This window comes from Mizuhopecten yessoensis, unplaced genomic scaffold (assembly GCF_002113885.1).
Source record: "Mizuhopecten yessoensis strain PY_sf001 unplaced genomic scaffold, ASM211388v2 scaffold5789, whole genome shotgun sequence".
NCBI lineage: Eukaryota > Metazoa > Mollusca > Bivalvia > Pectinida > Pectinidae > Mizuhopecten > Mizuhopecten yessoensis.
The window spans coordinates 112,789-134,013 of record NW_018406224.1 but is presented as its reverse complement, the minus strand read 5'-3'; the positions used below and the strand labels follow the sequence as shown (position 1 = coordinate 134,013).

Below are 21,225 nucleotides of genomic sequence, written 5' to 3'. Positions count from 1 at the left end.
GCTACGTGTTTACCTAATACATACGCTACGTGTTTACCTAATACATACGCTACGTGTTTACCTAATACATACGCTACGTGTTTACCTAACACACAGGCTACGTGTTTACCTAATACATAGACTACGTGTTTACCTAATACATAGGTTACGTGTTTACCTAATACACAGGCTACGTGTTTACCTAATACATAGGCCTCGACTACGTGCTATACATATCCCTAGGTTAGGTGTTTTCCTAATCCGTAGGATGCGTGTTTCCCTAATCCCAAGACGACGTGTTCTCCTCATCCCTGGTCACTTGTTTCCCTTATCCCCTGATCTCGTGTTTCCTTAATCCATAAATGACGTAATCGTTACATCCCAAAATAACCTGCTTTGCTAATCCCTAGACTACATATTCCAAGGCTGCATGTTTCCAAACATTTATTTAAGTGAATCACATGATGTCTCAGCTGATGCTGAAATACCTTTCGAGAGAAATGGAATTACCGTAGCAAAGCCACTTACGAAAACAATGCCACTTGTTAACACTTGTATATTTTTGGAAATCGTATGTATATCTCATCAATTGATTATGGATACCACTTAAGTCTACATTAAGAGATATATGCTGAATGTGAACGTTCTGAACTCTATAGCAACCGCGTATTGACTAATATGAAATCCCTGTTAAATCGATCAAACCTTAGATTTTCCTAATCGAAAAACAGCGCGTGAAAATACTCCAGCTGTTATTTGTCATGCGTCATTGATAAACATTGCTCCTTTTTATGATAAAACAATGAAACATGATTTTGCTTTAGAACATTTTGAATCGTTTTGAAATTTAGTTATAAGGAATTTGACAAAAATTAACTCTTTACATAAACAACTTAACGGTTTATGCGAAGTACATTTGTTATCGGTCCATAGAACATTATGTTATCTAGACAAACTCTCCATTATCTTTTAGCTTTAGAAGGCCACCCTTCAACTATGTCATACTTGAAGGAAAACATTGCAAACAGGTCCATATCATAAGTAATTGTGGAAATTCTTGTGTGTATTGAGTCAATAAGACATAAATAGAATCAAGTTTCTGTACGACTTTTCGCAAATGAATACGACCTTCGGGAATTCTATTTTTTGGAACACTACCGATTATATGTGAGTAACTACATCTATTTCTGACCTTGGTATACGCTAATGTCAATATATCATTATCGTATACCTTTTGTATTATTTTGGAGATAACAGTAAATGTTAAATCACAAAATTAGCATTTAAGCGCAAGCGAATTTTGTATATCAGTACCTTCACAAAGATATTCCTATTTATGTATCAAATGGATAAAAAAAATCACGATGTTTTACGATAATGCTAAATACTCTGTAAATTTTGCAATGTGCCTCATGCAATGATAGTCTTTGTTTGATATGGATTAAATTTTTATTATTGGATGTTTTAACTCATTTCATTTTTGACTTGACTGCCATTATATGCCAACTAAATTCCCATGTTCCAACCTACGTTCAGCAATACAACGAACATAAATACCAGTTTTGCATTTGCCATGAATGTCATCGTCTTCCCTGTGACATATGTTTTATTGCATAAGATCAGTATAATCGACGTTGGAATTTGGTTTTTACTTGTCTCTGCTGTTAGTATTTAGCGTATTAATCTACCTTTTGTCAGTCTTTTCACTGTTCATACGAAATATATCGGCGCATATCACCAAGTAAGCGACTGGCCAATATGATAACTCATAGTAAAGAGTTATTCAACTGAACATGGGAATAAAAAATGGAAAAGAAACCATTCTCTAGAGGTGCCAATAGACAGGTATTGATTTAAAACGTAATACAAATTGAATAACAATATTTTATTACATTGATACGAATTAAAAAAAAAGGAAATGAACGAAAATTAATAAAAACAAGGAATGGTATGTCAAAACTTCAAAAAAACATACCGGGGACTACAATTTATACTACTGATGAAGACGATTCATCAAGGTGAAAAATATACCCGAGAGGACCAAAATAAGCTAAAGTATACTACTAAAGAGTAACAAAGTTACAAAGAACGAACAACTCACATGTGTAACACAGTATAGTATAAGTTACAACGTATACCTGTGAGAACTACATGTAACCAAAGTTATAAAATAAATAGATTAACATAAGTTACAAAGGCAAACGGAGGAGACTAACCTAAAATAAATGTTTTTAATCAATCATATTGTTATGTTTTAAATAGAATGCGCATCAATATAAACCATAGCATGACTGAACATGTCGAGTATTTACGCATAAAACACATGGCTGATAATAAATACTATGTATACTGATACAGTATAACGTATAATGATACAGTATAATGATACAGTATAATGTATAATGATTTCTTGTTTTCGTTACGTTTAGTATACGTAAGTCACCAAACTTTGAAATCATATCTGTAAAGCTAATCCGAAAGTCTAACATGGCTAAAACGAAGATCACTGTGATAATATATTCTCTCCATTACGTGCACATCACGCGAAATATCCAGCAAGGAACATTACGATCGCGATCATACAGACGGCCGAAACGTTTAGTAGCCATTTGTACCGCTTCCGTTCAGTCATGAATATTTGTTTCTGTCGTAACGACATCCTAGTTATCTCCCTTCCTTGTTCGGGTTCTCCCAACAGGAACGAGGTTAGTTTGACCAAACATGGCCTTGGTGAGTCTGCTATCATGGATGCCTCATCATCTAGGTTGGTTTCATCATCTTAAAAGGAAACACAATAAATGTTATTAGAGGTTTCACTTGTTGACAAATCAAATACTCCATAATATTCTGATAAAAAGATATGTTAATTATTATTTTGAGTTTATAGCATATCGTTGTTTCTATTAGGAGGTTCTCGCACTACCTAAAAAAGGAAACTATAGCATTGTACATGCTAATTTAGTATGGTAAAGTAATTAGTAAATCGTTTTCTTTTCATTTATATACACTTTATCGACTTTTTGCCTTAGCTGCCCGTCTTTGTAACCCCCGTTATCCTTCCTAAGTACCGCCTTGGTAACCTGAGACCATGTATCTAGGGGTTTTAGGAAATTTAAGAAAAGAAAACACGGTACTTAAGTAATTGACGATTGAATACCTGACACGTATTTCTCGCCAGTCGGTTTATCGATGACCGGTACACCATCCACCAGTTTAAGGTTGATGTCATCGTTGTCGACGGCCGCGTACTCCTCATCTTTGTCTTCCGGTATCGTATCAGGGGCCTTAACTCTTGTCCACCAGGTCACATGTTGTAGCTGTAGAATAAATTCACGGCTCGATCACATATTCGACACAAAACATAGCCTACACATGCATAAGTAGACAGTACTTGCTTATGTTTTGTTGTGAGTAAAACCGATCAGTTAAGATTGGACAAGTTTTACATTCTCTCTTCAATGCATATCTTAACCGAGAGACGATGATACAAGATAGGATTAGCATGACACTGGATATTTGAACCGGATACACGAGGAAGATAACTTATGAGATAAAACAAACTACCTCCTCATCGGTCCGTCGTCGTGTCATCAGGCTGATCAACGCTATAGCCAAAAATGCCAGAAACACATTAAAAAATCCAAAGTACAGGAAATGAAATTTGTAGAGAATTGCTGGTCGGGTCTCCGGTTCCCCACAAGGTGGCGCTGGGTATGTAAATTCTAAAACCAGACGTACGATGCCACATATGTGCGTTAGAAGCAGGCCACCAATTACTCCCTGTAGAAAGAACACAATTATATGTTGTCATCATCCATGTTACAAGGACGTATTGTAGATTAATCAATTATTTGAGAGGTAAAGCTATTCTGCTGGTTTGGAGAGTTCAAATATTGTATTTTCTATGACAAAACATCTATTTAACTTATCTACATCACGTGGTTTTTACACAACTCCTCACACTGGATTCACGTGATACAACAGCTAAACCTACATGAGACAGTCAGATCTCAAATCCTAGATTCTTTTTTCGTTATCCATATGTTAAACGCGTTATACAGATTAACAACAAACATGTTTAGTTTCAAACAAAGCATCCAGAATGCAACTTTTTTCTTCCGCTTACCATTTGTAAAGGAATCAGCACTATTTTTATAGCGAAACCTATGTATCTGCTTACTATTTCTGTCGTTCTCTTCCAAAATATTGCAATGAGGAATGCTGGGCCAGCTGGTGCCATAAGGCTTGCTAGGACCATGTTGAGGTATGCAAAAAGTTGTCCTCCCTGTGAGCTTTTGATCAAAGGCAACCATACGATGCTCAATACACACATGAAGAGGATGAAGACTCTGTGACATAAGGAAGAAGAAACAAAAGTGAAATGAATATGTAGCCATTACGGTTAACAATATGCGAAATAACGTTTCGAAATAAGTGTCTCATTTTCGTTACTCATACCAATAAATCATCTAGTAGTTCTATAGTAGAACTTTAATCAACGCTGAAACTGTTTATCAACTACGAGTGACTACTACCTCGTTTAAACCTAGGCTGGAACAAAATTGAAATGCATACAAAAATATACATCATGCCAATAAACTCAGCATGACCATAAGAATCATGGTAACAGGAACTGAGGAGACACCAAGGCTATAATAGGACATCATTGATCAACACACGAATTGTTTGTTTTCCAGTTAAGTACGAAATTCCTGCACCACCATTTGCTCGCGTCACCTCTCGTCACACTACCCCTGAAAGTATGGAGGTGAAGGTGACAAACACCCTAATTCAGAGTGTCATTGGCTTCACAACAAGCCTTACCTGCCTACGAGGAGTAATTCTCGCTGCGTGGATTTAGGCCTGAATCGTCTCCACAAATCCATGGTAAACAAAGTACTTGAGCTGTTAAAGATTGACGTGAGGGAACTCATGATGGCGGAGAGAACCACAGCCATCATAAAACCCCTTAGACCTGTGTAATTTAAAGTAAACATATCATAAGCTTTAATTTTCTGATTATTAATAATCACATCTGTTTGTTATTTTTAACTTTTGTATAAGCCGACTTCTTTTAAATGATTCATAAGAACGGTACTGGTTAGTGAAAACCGAAACGAATTGCCGTGATAGCGGTGTTTCTTATTTCATTAAAACAAGTTCGACCTTGAAAGTCATCAAAGAGGAAACTACATCACATTCAGGAACGACCTAGTCACTTCTGCACCGACAAGATTTGCGGTATTTATTATCGACTTACCATTGGGAAGTAACTCCAGCACGAGTTTCGGATAAGCGATGTTTGAGCATCCCACGCGGTTTTCACATATCCGCATACATTCATCAGGGTCCACACAAGCTACCTCGTCTAAAATATTAACACAAGATCGCTTCAGCATTTTGTCCGTATATATCTGCGATACTCAACTAAGACATGTCTGCTGCTTCGGTCAGCATAAACATGAAACCTGAAATGTGAATATTCCTTCGAAACATCATAACACACAACACTGACGGGAAGCTATGATAATATACAATAGAACGCCATAAGTCCACTCAGCTTGTATCCTGATCTATGATGCAAATTCATATTCAACTTTCCTATTTTTCAGCATTTCAGTACAAGAATTCCTGTTAGGTATCAGACTATCGAGGTTCTACAGTATATTTAGCACTGTGATAATATAAACAAGAATACAGTTTTGAAAATATAGCAAGCCATATTATGTTATAAAAATGACTTGCGGAATGTGAAAACTAACTTAATAAAAGTGCTTTTGTAGAAATCTGTGAAACTTGTGATTGAAAAAAGACTTAGCGTTAAAACAAAATATAGATGAGACTGGCGAAATGAAGATTAAGTTATCGATAAGATCGGTTATATATTATAATATATGCTATTTATTGCGTTCGGGCAAGCAACAATCATTTACCAGGAAACAAGACACGGCTTATCATTCCCGGCAATATCATCAGGAAAAGCGGCAGCAGTTTCAGGCAAGCAGCCATAACCGAACCGCCTTTTGCATGGGAAAGGCTCTTTGCCGCTAGAGATCTTTGTACTATAACCTGAAAATAAAGAAGACAATATAACGTACACCTTCCCAACCCCCAACGCCGTATGTCAATGTTTACCATTGTTTCTTAAAAAAAAAAGTTTTACAGCGTTTTGACATTGACATCAAATCAAGTGTAAAGAATTACATGGAAATATTCAATTATTTAATATCAAGTTTATAATACATTGATTTTGAGAAATAATAAAATAACTGATATTCCTTATACATATTGATAACGATAGACTGAAAACTGCTTACTTTCTTTTAAATATTTCAATAAATATTTTGGATACACATCAGTTATTATTTAAATACTTTCTATATATCATACATGTATTACTTAACGTCTAAACATTTCGTTTCAAAATTGTATCCAATAGTAGTTAAATTTACTGAACATAAATTTTCATTTCTTCCAGCAAATGAATCTTACCAAATCCTGTTTCAGTGTTGGTAAACACAATTCTGAAACCTACCCAATCTAATCAATGTTTTACATATATGTTCATGAAACCATTTACATACGGCTAAATCATCAGGTTTTTGTTCAATCAATCAATCTTGATACTAGAAATCTTAATACAAATCAATTCTGGTTATAACATCATCACAAGACATTACCTGGTCACAGCACCAGTAGGCGACACATCCCAGAGAAGAACAGACAAGTAGACCAGGCCAGGGTTGCTCGCCATTAACAGGATCAAGGAACACGTGGAATGCATACTTCTTAGGTAAGCCACAGGTACTGTTGGCGATCTGGATAGTGGCAGTTGCATTCATATACAAACGTTCCAGGTTTTCCAAGCTTCCGACACGACTGAAAGCTAAAAATAACCGATATCAGATGTATTTGACAATGTGAAATTATTCATAAATAAAGTTTACATACCAAATTATCTGTAATGACAATAGCAGTACTTTTAAATTTGTTTAAACATATAAAATTGGTTACTTATGTACTTATATCTTGTGCTTGTTTACACCGCTTTGACTACGAACGGAACAACAGCAAAACGAGTCACGCTAAAATACATACCTATTCCAAACAAGAGAAGAGCTCCGAGCGTGAGAACTAATGCCTGGAATGTGTCGGTATACATCACCGCCTTTAGTCCCCCTGTAGGTACCACCAAGAAACAATGAGAAATTGCTCTGTTTATCTTTGTCAAATAAGCCTATTATAAAATTATTCATTCAGTTTACTAAACGTTATCGTCGTAGACAATGATTGTAAAGTTACATTGATGCAGCAAATGTTACCCAGTATGGTGTAGAATCCCGTGATCACTAACAAAATGATGACGGACATATACATGTTCCATCCGGTTGCCATTTGGATGAAGAGACCGCCAGCAAACATATTCACCTGTTCCAGGAATGAAAATTAAAACAATACAGCATTTTCTACTGATGTTTATGATATCTTTTTTTATAAAATGTCAGGAACTGATTGAAAGAAAAACAAATTATTAAATTAATCAACCACAATCAATTCATTTCTTACTTTATCCATAAAACAAGTTGCTTTATCACTTTGACATTTCTTGATTGTTTCTGATATAATGAAAAACTCTTATTGTGACAAAAACTTTAATTTAGATTACACGTAAGTATGGACGCTTGGATAGAGACCCACTCCTACAGCCCTTGGTAAAGAAGAATATTTGTCTGCCATAACGATTACAAGAACTAGCTCAGAAATTATACAGTTTTATAAACATGGCATTATAATGTTTCCGAGCTCCTGACGTCACCGTATTGTCCCATTGTGACGTTACATCCATGAAGTGGGGTGTAGTATAGGAATGACTTAAAAATGTCATAAAATCACAGGAATTATAGAACTTCACCTCTAGCCCGGTGACTAAGACTGTAATGGGTGTTCTATAGGATATGTACTGCTCAGTTATTCAATGTAACTGTAAAGGGTGTCAAATAAAAAGCATGAAGTTACCGCTAGTTTGGTGACAACAGCGAGCACCAGAAACAAAACCGATATATAAATCCGGATCTTGTTTCCTCCAACACGCTTCTCAAGATACTCTGGCAAGGTGTACACCTGTCAACATTCATAATAAAACAATATGATACATAACGGATACATTGGGTAAATGATGAAAAAATAGTTTCACAAGACTTTTATTCGGACGATACAGATTTCTGAAACATCCGTCGTTACAAGCAAATGTCTTATAAAGACATCCCAAATGGAATGTTATTGGATAGTAAGAAATGAGATGTGAATAGAATCATCACTACTAGAAAGTAATAAACACATAAGAGACGAACTTACCCCAGCGGAAATATAGACAGGGATAAAATACCAGCCAAGCAGCAATATCAGAAACACCGGCTGCAATTTAAGAACAATAAATGTGTTTTTGTTTAAACATGTGATGTTCAATAGTATTCGGTGCTGTTTATGGGAACCTTTCCATCGCTGTGTTGTTATCTGTTTCGAAACAATATAGGCGCTGTACAAAATGGACGAAGTGACCGTACGGCGCAGTTATTTTTTTTATTTATACCTATAAAGTCTTGATGCGTCGACAATAACTAACTAATAACTAATTTGTAGGTGCTTGATTGCCTTGCATTTTGATTACCATCCTAATATCAATTAAAATGGCTCTGACTATATCATGTATACACTGTGAATTTCATGTAAATTACATAAAACAGTAGATACGACTTAATTTTAATGTGAATACTTACACTCCACTCGAACAGAATCATGGCTATCCCTGTTGATGCTCCGGCCCCTGCCAGTCCAATAAAGTGCTCACTCCCTATGTTACTAGAGAACAGTGAAGCTCCAACCTGGCAACAACAGTTATATACTATATGTATTACGAGTAATGATAGTATGATCCGGTATAGGAACTATATAAACATAATGTTTGTCGGATACATTTTGCTTGACTCAGCTTATTGGCAATAGTGGAAACATTATCATTGTAAATTTTCTGTGTCAATCCGCCACTTTGTCAAGATAATGTAATTAGCTATTAGATATTACTAATTCAAGACATAGAACAAAATAATCAAGTATTTTTTTTTTAAAGTGTTTCATTTTTTCCCTTTTGAAAACTTGTAACTAAAGACCACTTGAATTGAAGATTTTATCTTTGGGTGATTAATTGATGTAACAATTGAAAATTGTCAGTAAGTTGCTTTAAACAGACATTTTACTGTGAAAAGGAAAAAAAGCCGAGTGGACGTCACACATTTGGCCAGTGTCTTAAGCAACATGAAAGTAGGCAAATAGGCATTGAAAAGAAAATAGTACAACGTTAGAAGAGATCAGTAGGGTACCTTTGCTGGAGTCTGAAATTATTTGAGAAAATAAGGTGATTATTAGTCCACATAAACTATCGTCCGCAGACAATGGTCCAAAACAACTAGCCAAAACAACTCACGATAGTCTATGGGAACACGCACGAAACAACTTAAATTAAACACGACCATCCAAGAAAACTAGCCAAATCAGAAACAACTTACTGCCATTCACTGTAACTAGCCTAATACAACTAAAACAACATAATGTCATCCACAGTACCTTACCTAACACAACTTAAACAACATAATATTATGAAGAAATGATAAAGGGTAAGTCAATTATCCATTGAGAGACACTTGTGGTAATAGGCGATACCTACCGCTATCCAAGGCATTGTGCGGCCAGCCAGGAAGTAGCCCTTCACATTCCCCCGTTTTGAACTTCGCATAGACTGAAATAAACAGAATTTAGGCTTATATCTCGTCTTTGATATCTGCTAGTTAAGTATTGAAAATATGAAAATAACTTGACAGTGTAAATGTAGGAATGTGGGAACAAAGTCGTGTTTTTATATATTTACATTTAAGTCCAATGTCTTACATCAATAGGCAACTATTTGGGAATTTCCGTTAAGGTTTGGTATGTTTTGTCTCTGATAACTCTCACTCTATGACGAAAAGTAATTTTTCGATAGGAAAACATGATGGCAATGACTTTTGTTAGATGCTTATTTAGATGCTGTACGAAGGTATGTTGATATTGTGTTTATTTTAAAACCATTATTTGTCGAATCAACCAAAACGAAGTAGCAATTACGTTGAAATGCAGAAACTAGACAGAAAACACAGGATACGAAGAGTATGCACATAGCGCTCCAATAATGCCACCTCGGCTACTTTTCTTCAATGAGAACAACCTTCTCGTTTGGTAGAAACGTTGGTGATATAGTTGGTATATGTGGTATATTTGACGACAGTATTATTAGTTAGGCTAATAGATAACTTTAGAATAGATTCGCATATATTTTACATGTCACATTGTTTCGCTTACATCTCTCTTCCTATAAGTCAAATTATATTTTCTTTAGTCTATAGAGTCGTAAACCAAAAACTATTATCTACGAAAATCATGTTCATAGTTTGAAACAAGGAAACCGTAGTTATTCAATAGTCTCCTCTATCCGGAAGATTTGTTCAAGGTAGTTCAATATGAAACATTAAAGTGTGAGTGTAATGAACCTACCCACAACCCCACAGCCAGCACAGCAGCGAAGTAGACTATCAACACGGTGATATCTTGCCAATTGTTTAGTTTGTTGTGATGCTCCATTCTGAAATCTGGTCTCGGGAACTGAGCACCTATACAGGAACATAAAATAACAGAATGTTACAGTGTTAGTAGGCAATGGTGTGATTATCATACCAATCAAGGGATGCTGACAGTGAATCTCCTAGATGTAATGTTCACGTTTTTTTACTTTAACATGTTTCTCATGATACATGTACTTAGTACAACAAGATTCTACTACTGCTATTCTGCTACTTCTTCCTAAATGAAGTGTTGGAACCTGTACTTAGTTTAGTACAACACCTACTGTACAGTACTAGGATTTTTCTATGTTTTCACTACATCTGTAGCCTGCAAAAAAGCACTTAATATCATCCCGGTGACTTTGTTGCTAGCCTGATAGCTTGTTATTGGTGGTGCTTGAAGTGTGGCAGATTTTGATTGATCATGAACTCATGATCGACAACAATCCAGTCAAACATCCATTTTATTTAAATTAGGCTCTCGCGAAACAAAAAGCAGAGGCATATGCGAAGGCGACATACTTCAAATCCATCGGTACCTTCACAGGAGTATGGACACAAGGTAGATGGACCATAATTCGTTATCGATCAAATGAATCGATAGACGGACTATATACTATGCATGTCATATTAATAATTGCTTTCCATCGTATGAAATATTGCTACACCATTCCCTTTGATATTGTAAACAAAGTGTAATATTATCAAAATCATAAAAGCAGCCTTACTATTTGTGTTTTCTTCGTTTACAATGGTTCGATATTTAGTTATTTACAAAAGAACGTTCCTGTTTCAGAATGTATTTCCTATCACAATGATCCATTTCTCAGCGTGTGCATTGTCCGTTTACAACACAACTTATGTCATCAAATTCAGCTATACAAGCGATTTCAGTTCGAAAATTATTATAAACTACTTTTCAGAGTAGTACGACACTTTCATTACTTAGTTATTTATTTATTGTATTTTTTAAGCATTGCCTACGTCCAAGACCTGTGTGAGCACGTGCATGGGTTCATGTATTGTAACTTAGAAAATTCCCTAACCCCAACAGGTGTTTTGTATACCATGGCTGTCTGTAGTAGGAAACTATGATAAGCTAAGGTCACGGAAGAGGTCATTATATTAAATGTTAACAAAGCTTAAAAATAGTGTCAGTGTGGCGAATGTATTTGCACTTTCATAGCAAGTCATATAAAAAAGGCATATATTATATAAATGTAAGTAAATTGTTTATTAATGAATGAATAAACATATCCAGTTTTGTATTCTAAAGCATTGCGATCGTGCATGTGTTATGTAATGTCCTGGTTAGAATGATTTGGCTCTTTTCGGGTAAGGAAATTGCCGACAAACATTGGAGTCACCAGTACAAAAATAACTGAGGCCATTGAAGGTCAGAGAGGTGGGTCTTTAGGAACAATTCCAGTGTTCTATTTCTAGTCAATTGACCTCCAAATTACACCTCTGCTTTTTCGTACCATTCTTTTTCTTTTGGATCCTATTAGTCAGTGTAAACAAATGTATGTTTGTCTTTTTTGTGTTCCCATAGTAACGGTCAAACATGTCAATATTGTTTACAACAATTAAAATATTTATTGGCTAGATATACCACATTCATATATCAGGATTTGCTTTTTGCATGAACATCATATATATTATTTTTGATAATGAATAAAGTATCGGTGTACCCTGACATGGTGAAATAATGAATAACATATCACTTATTGTCGTGTCTCTAGTTTTTCCATTGACATATTTCTTACTACCATGAATTTTCTTCCCATAAAAACTTATAAAATTACTGGTATGTGTTGATAACTACCCGAACCCTGGTCCGGATCCACATCAAAATCTGAATACTGGTTTTTGATTATATATCTATCAGTCATATCGATATATGTTCCCTGCGGAACAAACCACAGTGTTTCTGAATCTTAATGATTCTATTTCTGAAGTGGCATTTCTCTTGAAAATTTTGGTAATCATTTTAGAAAGAATAGGGCTAACAATTACAGGAACGGGATCTTTATTTACACTTAAAATACTTAAAAAAGTAACCACGCATAATGAACACATTCTTCTTGGTTACTTATAGAGACCCCCTAACTCTCTTGTATGCTTTAGGGATACATTTGACCATAATCTTGATAGCTTTGTTGACTTTCAAAGAGAAATAATCCTTGATTGAGATATTAATATAGATATGTTAAATCTTAATCCGAATTCACGTCTTCATAGAGTATTATTAAAGCATAGATTAGATAATACTATTTATTACTCAACCTACCACGATTACTTGATTGGATATTAACTAACAACTTAAACTTCGTTACTAACAGCACAGTGCACCCTCCATCTCGCAGTGATCAATGTCATGTCTGGTAAGCACTGAACTAAACCATATTGAAAAACCCTTATGAAAGATTAAATATACTTAAAAATCAATAGGGATTATATATATTACTTTTGTATGTCCAATCTCAAAATAGCGAGTATTGTAAGGGCAAACTGTACAAAATTGAAGCAGCACGTATTATTATATGTTTAAGACCTGGAACTAGCCCTAATGTTCATAAAGAGAAGCTTAACTCTTTACACTTAGTAAAAGAAGACATTTGCATCAAAATATTACATTTTTTAAGATTGTAAACAACGAATGTTTTCGACATAATTCAATCATATATCAATAATTATGAAAATTATAACTTTCTACATAATAGCCTATTTGATGTTCCAACTCAGAGAACGCATTTATACAATGCTACTTCTTTTCCCGAAACTTATATTAGCATGGAGAGACCCTTCTTGTCTGTTTCCCAGCATGACATCTCCTCGAGCTCTCAAAACGGAATGTTTACGTTCACCTGCTATGGATATTCGACCCTGATATAATACGTATTTCAAACATCATGGTGATAGACTAATTAACATAGCATTATAACAATTAAGAAAGTCTGCCATTAATTTGGACTCGGTTCTTTTTCCCATATAAATGAAAGCCCAGCCTGTATATGTGGTTCCCTTGTTGAACACTGTGATCACCGTTTCATCCATGTCCTCTTTATAATAACCAAAGACAATTCTACCTTAACTTCTTCTCTTCACTGAGTGACATTATGCCGCTTAATACTCAAACTTTTTGTATGGTTTCCAATCACGAGTCTTATATATGAATATGGATACCGTGTTGTTGGTTCAGAATTGCATTAGATACACCAGACATTTCTATTGGATTATTTCTTATTCTCAACTAGATGTTAAACTGTTGCATGTCTTGGTCTGTCGGTCAACTTGGGAGCTCCTGACCAGCGGTGATGACGCATACACCTTGTAGTTTGAATTGAGTCTTTAGCTGGTAAGTTTTTACTCTATTTGTTTCATAACTTTTTGTTCATATAGTATAACAGAAAATGTTGGGAATATACCCTTTTTTGTAATTCAATTGTGCCTATGTAATTTTATCTTTTTTTATCTAAAAGTAATTTACATTTTGTCATTGAACAATTTCAAGGTCGAACCGAACTTCACTATGTAAAGATATAAGTCTTTGTTTATTTAACTTTCTATGAATTGGTATCAAATTCATAAAGGTCAAATTATTTATTAGGGATATTTATATTATTTTATTGTAAAGCTCCTGGTTAGACTTAACCAACTTAATAGAGAGGAATTGAGGGAAACCTCCACACCATAGCTGTAGGGTGAGTGCATGGGTTATTTAACAATTTAATGGGCTGTAACGTATTGCTTTTAGACATGTGTACAGGATGCAGTTAGTTACTAAATAATATAGATAATTGTCCTCAGTCCTCAAGGATCAGAAATTACATCACATGTTGCTATCATTCTTTCATGTTTTAGCGGTATGGATTTGCTAATAGCTTCCCTCAAACAACCTGTCATTAACAATATGTAACAATTCATAATTTATTTGAATAATAACTATAATTCCATAATTTAACATGTGCTTTTGAAATTTGTCATCATTTTCGTCAGTTATCGTTATATTAATAATGTTATTTATTAAGGCAATATTTATATACCAAAAATGTTTGAATAATTGCTATTTACATGAACTTTGCCTTACCAGGGATACTCCAACCAAAATAATTAAGTATATAAGTATCTCCCATTGGTTGCCTTAAAGATACGTAAATACGAATAAAGCTTTATATCACTTTCTATCACGTGTTATCTGTTGGGAAAATATCTTCCTAACCCTCTTGCACCTATATCACATGAATAACAGGGGTTAACAAAACTTCAGCCAACAATGTACGTCGCCAATCGCAAATGAATAAGGAACGGTTCTGTAGGACAGTAACTTCTAACGACTGGCTGTAGTGCACATGAAAATATAAGATCTCAGAGAAGTTTGAAGTTGCTTGCACACTTTTTTAAAACACTATGATAAGAATGCTAATTGGTCGGTAGGTTTTTTGCATTCAATATCTGTATGTAAGAACTGTGGTTTTAGTTCAGGCATATTCGTTTCTGGTACAATCCCGTCTGAGATTGATATATCAAATAGGAAATATGATATAGCCAAGCACTGTCTTTGTCTGAGCAACACTTCTTTGACAAGTGTAAATGTGTAAAATGACTCAACACTATCCTGAGAAGACTGACTGATGATTAATGTGGTCTTTGACATATACACACGATGCCTCGGTCAGTGTGGAAGTCAACGGAAATGTTTGTTGACCTTATCTTCAAACTTTCATATTTGTTGAAAATGGTTCGAGATAAGTTTCCGCTGTAGATTGAACGAAATTATCTGATTCGTCCGACAATGGGTACCTAGCCTCCTATTGATGACTTTGTTGAACATTGAGGTCCGGACTTTTTTGCTACTGACTTGAAGCGTTGATATATATATAAAACCTTCATCACTAGAGACACAATCCATGGCGCCTGATTGTGTTTCACTTACTGCCTTACTGCATGATATCCAAATATGAATTTAGGATCTGCATAGGAGTCAAAATCAACACTCAACACAGTAAAACAGACAAAAATCAGTCTGTAAAAGGTATAGGTATTGTTCTTCTGACTGAGAACTAGTTCCACTCATTTGGTGTAATATTAGATATTTACTCGATTTGCTGTCACGTGAGTTTTACAAACCAAGGTTGTTAATTTGAGATGTATGGACTTCTTTTAAAGCAATATTTGTTATATAAAACTGTGTATATAATAACGTTAACGTGAAATAATGTTTAGTGTAAAACTCATTTGGAAACAGGATGCATAAATCAGTAAGGTAACGTATATGGATAGCTAAGATAACATAGATATGTTAGGTAACGTATATATATAGCTAATATAACACAGATCTTAGAGGTAACGTATATCGATAACTAAGATAACATAGATATGTTAAGTAACGTATATAGATAGCTAAGATAACATAGATATGTTAGGTAACGTATATCGATAACTAAGATAACATAGATCGGTTAGGTAACGTATATAGATAGCTAAGATAACATAGACATGTTAGATAACGTATATAGAAAACTAAGATAATATAGATATGTTAGATAACGTATATAGATAGCTAAGATAACATAGATATGTTAGGTAACGTACATATATAGCTTATATACACAGATATTAAAGGTAACGTATATCGATAACTAAGATAACATAGATATGTTAGGTGACGTATATACATAACTAAGATAACATAGATATGTAAGGTAATGTATATAGGTATCTAAGACAACATAGATATGTTAGGTTACGTATATAGATAGCTAAGATAACATAGATATGTTAGGTTACATATATAGATAGCTAAGATAACATAGATGTGTTAGGTAACGTAAATAGATAACTAAGATAACATAGATATGTTAGATAACGTATATGGATAGCTAATATAACATAGATATGTTAGGTAACGTATAGATATATAGCTAATATACACAGATCTTAAAGGTAACGTATATCGATAACTAAGATAACATAGATATGTTAGGTGACGTATATAGATAGCTAAGATAACATAGATCTGTTAGATAACGTATATAGATAGCCCAGATAACACAGATCGATCATTAATGTAGCGAATCATATTATGTATTAGTAATGTAACATAATTCATAAGATATTTAANCAAGATAACATAGATATGTTAGGTAACGTATATATATAGCTCATATATACGCAGATCTTAGAGGTAACGTATATCGATAACTAAGATAACATAGATATGTTAGGTGACGTATATAGATAACTAAGATAATATAGATATGTTAGATAACGTATATGGATAGCTAAGATAACATAGATATGTTAGGTGACGTATATACATAACTAAGATAACATAGATATGTTAGGTGACGTATATACATAACTAAGATAACATAGATATGTTAGGTGACGTATATAGATAACTAAGATAATATAGATATGTTAGATAACGTATATGGATAGCTAAGATAACATAGATATGTTAGGTTACGTATATAGATAGCTAAGATAACATAGATATGTTAGGTAACGTAAACATATACCTAATATACACATATCTTAAAGGTAACGTATATCGATAACTAAGATAACATAGATATGTTAGATAACGTTTATAGATAGCTAAGATAACATAGATATGTTAGGTAACGTATATGTATAGCTAATATACACAGATCTTAAAGGTAACGTATATCGATAACTAAGATAACATAGATATGTTAGATAACGTTTATAGATAGCTAAGATAACATAGATATGTTAGGCAACGTATATGTATAGCTAATATACACAGATCTTAAAGGTAACGTATATCTATAACTAAGATAACAAAGATATGTTAGATAACGTATATAGTTAGCTAAGATAACATAGATATTTTAGGTAACGTAAACATATACCTAATATACACAGATCTTAAAGGTCACGTATATCGATAACTAAGATAACATAGATATGTTAGGTGACGTATATAGATAACTAAGATAATATAGATATGTTAGATAACGTATATAGTTAGCTAAGATAACATAGATATGTTAGGTAACGTAAACATATACCTAATATACACAGATCTTAAAGGTAACGTACATCGATAACTAAGATAACATAGATATGTTAGGTGACGTATATAGATAACTAAGATAATATCGATATGTTAGATAACGTATATGGATAGCTAAGATAACATAGATATGTTAGGTAACGTATATATATAGCTAATATACACAGACCTTATAGGTAACGTATATCGATAACTAAGATAACATAGATATGTTAGATAACGTCTATGGATAGCTAAATTAACATTGATATGTTAGGTTACGTATAAAGATAACTAACATAACATGTGTATGTTAGGTAATGTATAAAGATTGCTAAGACAACATAGATATGTTAGATTACATATATAGATAGCTAAGATAACACAGATATGATAGGTTACGTATAAAGATAGCTAAGATAACATAGATATGTTAGGTTACGTATATAGATAGCTAAAATAACATAGATATGTTAGATAACGTATATAGCTAACTAAGATATAGATATGTTAGATAACGTATATAGATAGCTAAGATAACATAGATATGTTAGGTAATGTAAACATATACCTAATATACACAGATCTTAAAGGTAACGTATATCGATAACTAAGATAACATAGATATGTTAGGTTACGTATATAGATAGCTTAGATAACATAGATGTGTTAGGTAACGTAAATAGATAACTAAGATAACATAGATATGTTAGGTAACGTATATAGATAACTAAGATAACATAGATATGTTAGATAACGTATATAGATAACTAAGATAACATAGATGTGTTAGGTAACTTAAATAGATAACTAAGATAACATAGATATGTTAGGTACATATATAGATAGCACAGATAACACAGATCGATCATTAATGTAGCGAATCATATTATGTATTAGTAATATAACATAATTCATAAGATATTTAATCCTATTATTTCCACAAAATTCCCAAACTTAGTTTAAAGAAGAAGTTCAATTTTACTTTTAAGATATATTACACTCTTCAATGAGACCAGCCCAGATAAGATCTCGTTCTCAGATAAGCCCATCCCAAATAGATAATTTCCAGATAAGCCATCCCCAGATACTACCACTCCCAGAAAAGTCCATTCCTAAGATAAAATAGACATTAGCAAGATATACACTATAGGTGATAAAGATCTAAAGCTTTTAGACGATCTTAAAGAGGTTACTTTAACCAGATACTTTGTTTACCATGGAGGACGCGCGTCACATACACAAGGTTGAAGGATCACTGTAAACAATATACATGTATATAGTTATTATGACATCTGTATTGTTCATACTTACTTTGATGCTATAAAAACTGTCCAAAACACGTTTACAGATCTCTTCGTGATTCAGATATTGTGCAATAACTTATTCCATGTTTACAAACACAAAAACACATATTAACATACTTGTAGTTCTTGGTAAGACCGACCTCACAGTATTATATGTTCGTTCACCTTTTTTGAACATGAGCTGTGCTGATTTCAAACGTTATTAAAAACACTACAATGCGTCACAGGTCAAAGGTTATCGGGCGCATGTGTTGGTTAGTCGCCGTCTGAGAGTTCGAGTCATCGGCTGACGTTAATCGGAATAAAGGTATTTATTTATTCATTTTATTTTTATTATTGTCACAAAACGTCAATAATGTCACCTTTGACAGTCGAACAATATGAAATTAAAAAAAAAAATTATATAGCTTTGATAGTATACGCTATCATCACTTACATATATGTATTTATTATCAACGTGCGTATAGAACTATGTTATTATAAAGGCCCTTCAAAAATCGATATATAAGGTTGTTGGTCCAAACTGAACATGTTTTTGTATTTACAAAATATAAATGTGTACTCATGTAATGTGTTTGTTTGTATTGTATGTGTGTTTTATTCCAAGGTATAAGCTACATGTAATTCTTTCACACATGCTCATATCTTGAAGCATTATATACTGTTCTATTCTCTGAATTTAAACTATACATTACAATTCAAAATATTAATTTTATTTTTGTGAGGTGCTGATGTGTCAGGTAACATTTTGATTTTACGACGGATGCGCGTGCTGTGACCTATCCCGTGATAAACGTGTATAGTCGTTACTTTATTCCCTAATTTATCGTTTTAATTTTGCGCTCTCCGTCATAAAACATACGGTGTGCAAACCCCATCTAATAAAGTGTCGCTAATATATAACACACACGAAATAATGTGGAGGGTTTATCGGACGAATGTGTTGACAAGTCGCTGTCTAAAAAATACAGTTATTCATTTATTTTATTTTATTTACAACAAGACAATAATTATGTCACCTTTGATAGTTGGCACTATATGAAGTATAAAACATGACTTTAAATATGATGGTTATAATTCTCACATGCGTACGTATATATACTGACTGCACATTTGTTATTGTTTTCATTACATGCATGAAGAAGTTGTACACATGTAGGTGTATATGTATCTGAACATACAGTGACATGACAGGCATGTATATATGTGTAAATGTTTAAATATAATATGAGAGTTTTCTGAATCACTGTCATTAAAATTTTATAGAGATTGTGTTTATGTTGCTTAGTTTCAAAAAAAATAAGTCACGTGGGCGGCCTTTTTCCAGCATAGACTGCGAAGTGGAATGTATTTCAATGAAGAAAGTTTAAGGTTTGTTCGATTGATCATTGATCCGTTTTGTGGAAAGTTTTTCTGTTAACCGGCAATAATTTGGTAGGTTAATCTATTCATATCTGGATCTACAGTTTTGAAGAAGTATTATCCTTAGAAATAGTCTTTCTTGCGCTTTGATATCAACAGGTTTATAACATGATATGCAAAAAGAAGGATTCAAGTACATCATTTTTATTTTGCCTCTTGACATACCCTAGTAATTATGCTATGGTTATATTAAAGCATAATGGAATGGGGCTTTCTACGTCATTTAACTAAATTTGTTGTGTGTTCATGCAACATACATAACAAAAAGTTAAATTGTTTATTTCATATACTCAAAGTTTAACCGTTATTTACGGTGTTGTCCTGTTACCCCTCCTTTCTGTCAGTATCATCCTTGTCAGCGCTTCTGTCGGCAATGTCTGCTGGTCTATAGAGACTCGTAATAATGGTGGAGTGCCTTTGGAGTTAGTTTAGCACGGCACAAAGACAGCATAACATTCTTATTCGCAGTAGAGATGGCCAGTTTTAATATGAGATGTTTTGTTACAAAAATGCCGTCCTGTTACGTCGTTCTCCTAATATAAAGGTGACCATACCTCACAAAGGGTTAAAGGTGAGTCAGTTAATGACGTTGAGAGAAAAGTGAATGAGGACCTTCAGTTTTTATGTAAGTGGATGACCCAAAACAAAATTAGTCTTAACCTTACAAAAACATTTCTGGACCTCTTGACGTAATATCATTGGTTACATGAGTAACGAATGATTCCCTTTCCTAAATAATTAGTTCATCGTATCCACATAATCAGATATTGTATATCAATTTATCCTACGGTGATGATCCACATCATTGCACTGATCGTTATGTCGTTGTTTAAGTTATATG

At 33.7% G+C, this 21,225-nt stretch overlaps 1 protein-coding gene across 2 annotated transcripts; it reads right to left on the bottom strand.

Annotated features, from left to right (window-relative positions):
• Window positions 1-1,618: 1,618 nt before the first annotated feature.
• Window positions 1,619-19,154, bottom strand: LOC110451066 (sodium/glucose cotransporter 5-like). 2 transcript variants are annotated; one of them, XM_021498915.1, is made up of 16 exons: window positions 18,970-19,154; window positions 10,564-10,679; window positions 9,701-9,772; window positions 8,757-8,861; window positions 8,335-8,394; window positions 7,996-8,100; window positions 7,302-7,407; window positions 7,078-7,158; window positions 6,660-6,865; window positions 5,913-6,048; window positions 5,240-5,347; window positions 4,804-4,954; window positions 4,160-4,328; window positions 3,544-3,759; window positions 3,137-3,296; window positions 1,619-2,757 (listed from the first exon to the last, which is right to left on the bottom strand). In XM_021498915.1, the coding sequence occupies exons 2-16, from the start codon at window positions 10,648-10,650 to the stop codon at window positions 2,519-2,521; spliced, it is 2,001 nt and encodes a 666-aa protein (XP_021354590.1). In that variant the 5' UTR covers window positions 10,651-10,679; window positions 18,970-19,154; the 3' UTR covers window positions 1,619-2,518. The 2 variants fall into 2 exon arrangements, with proteins under 2 accessions (XP_021354590.1, XP_021354589.1); XM_021498914.1 differs by having other exon boundaries at window positions 19,080-19,154.
• Window positions 19,155-21,225: the final 2,071 nt, after the last annotated feature.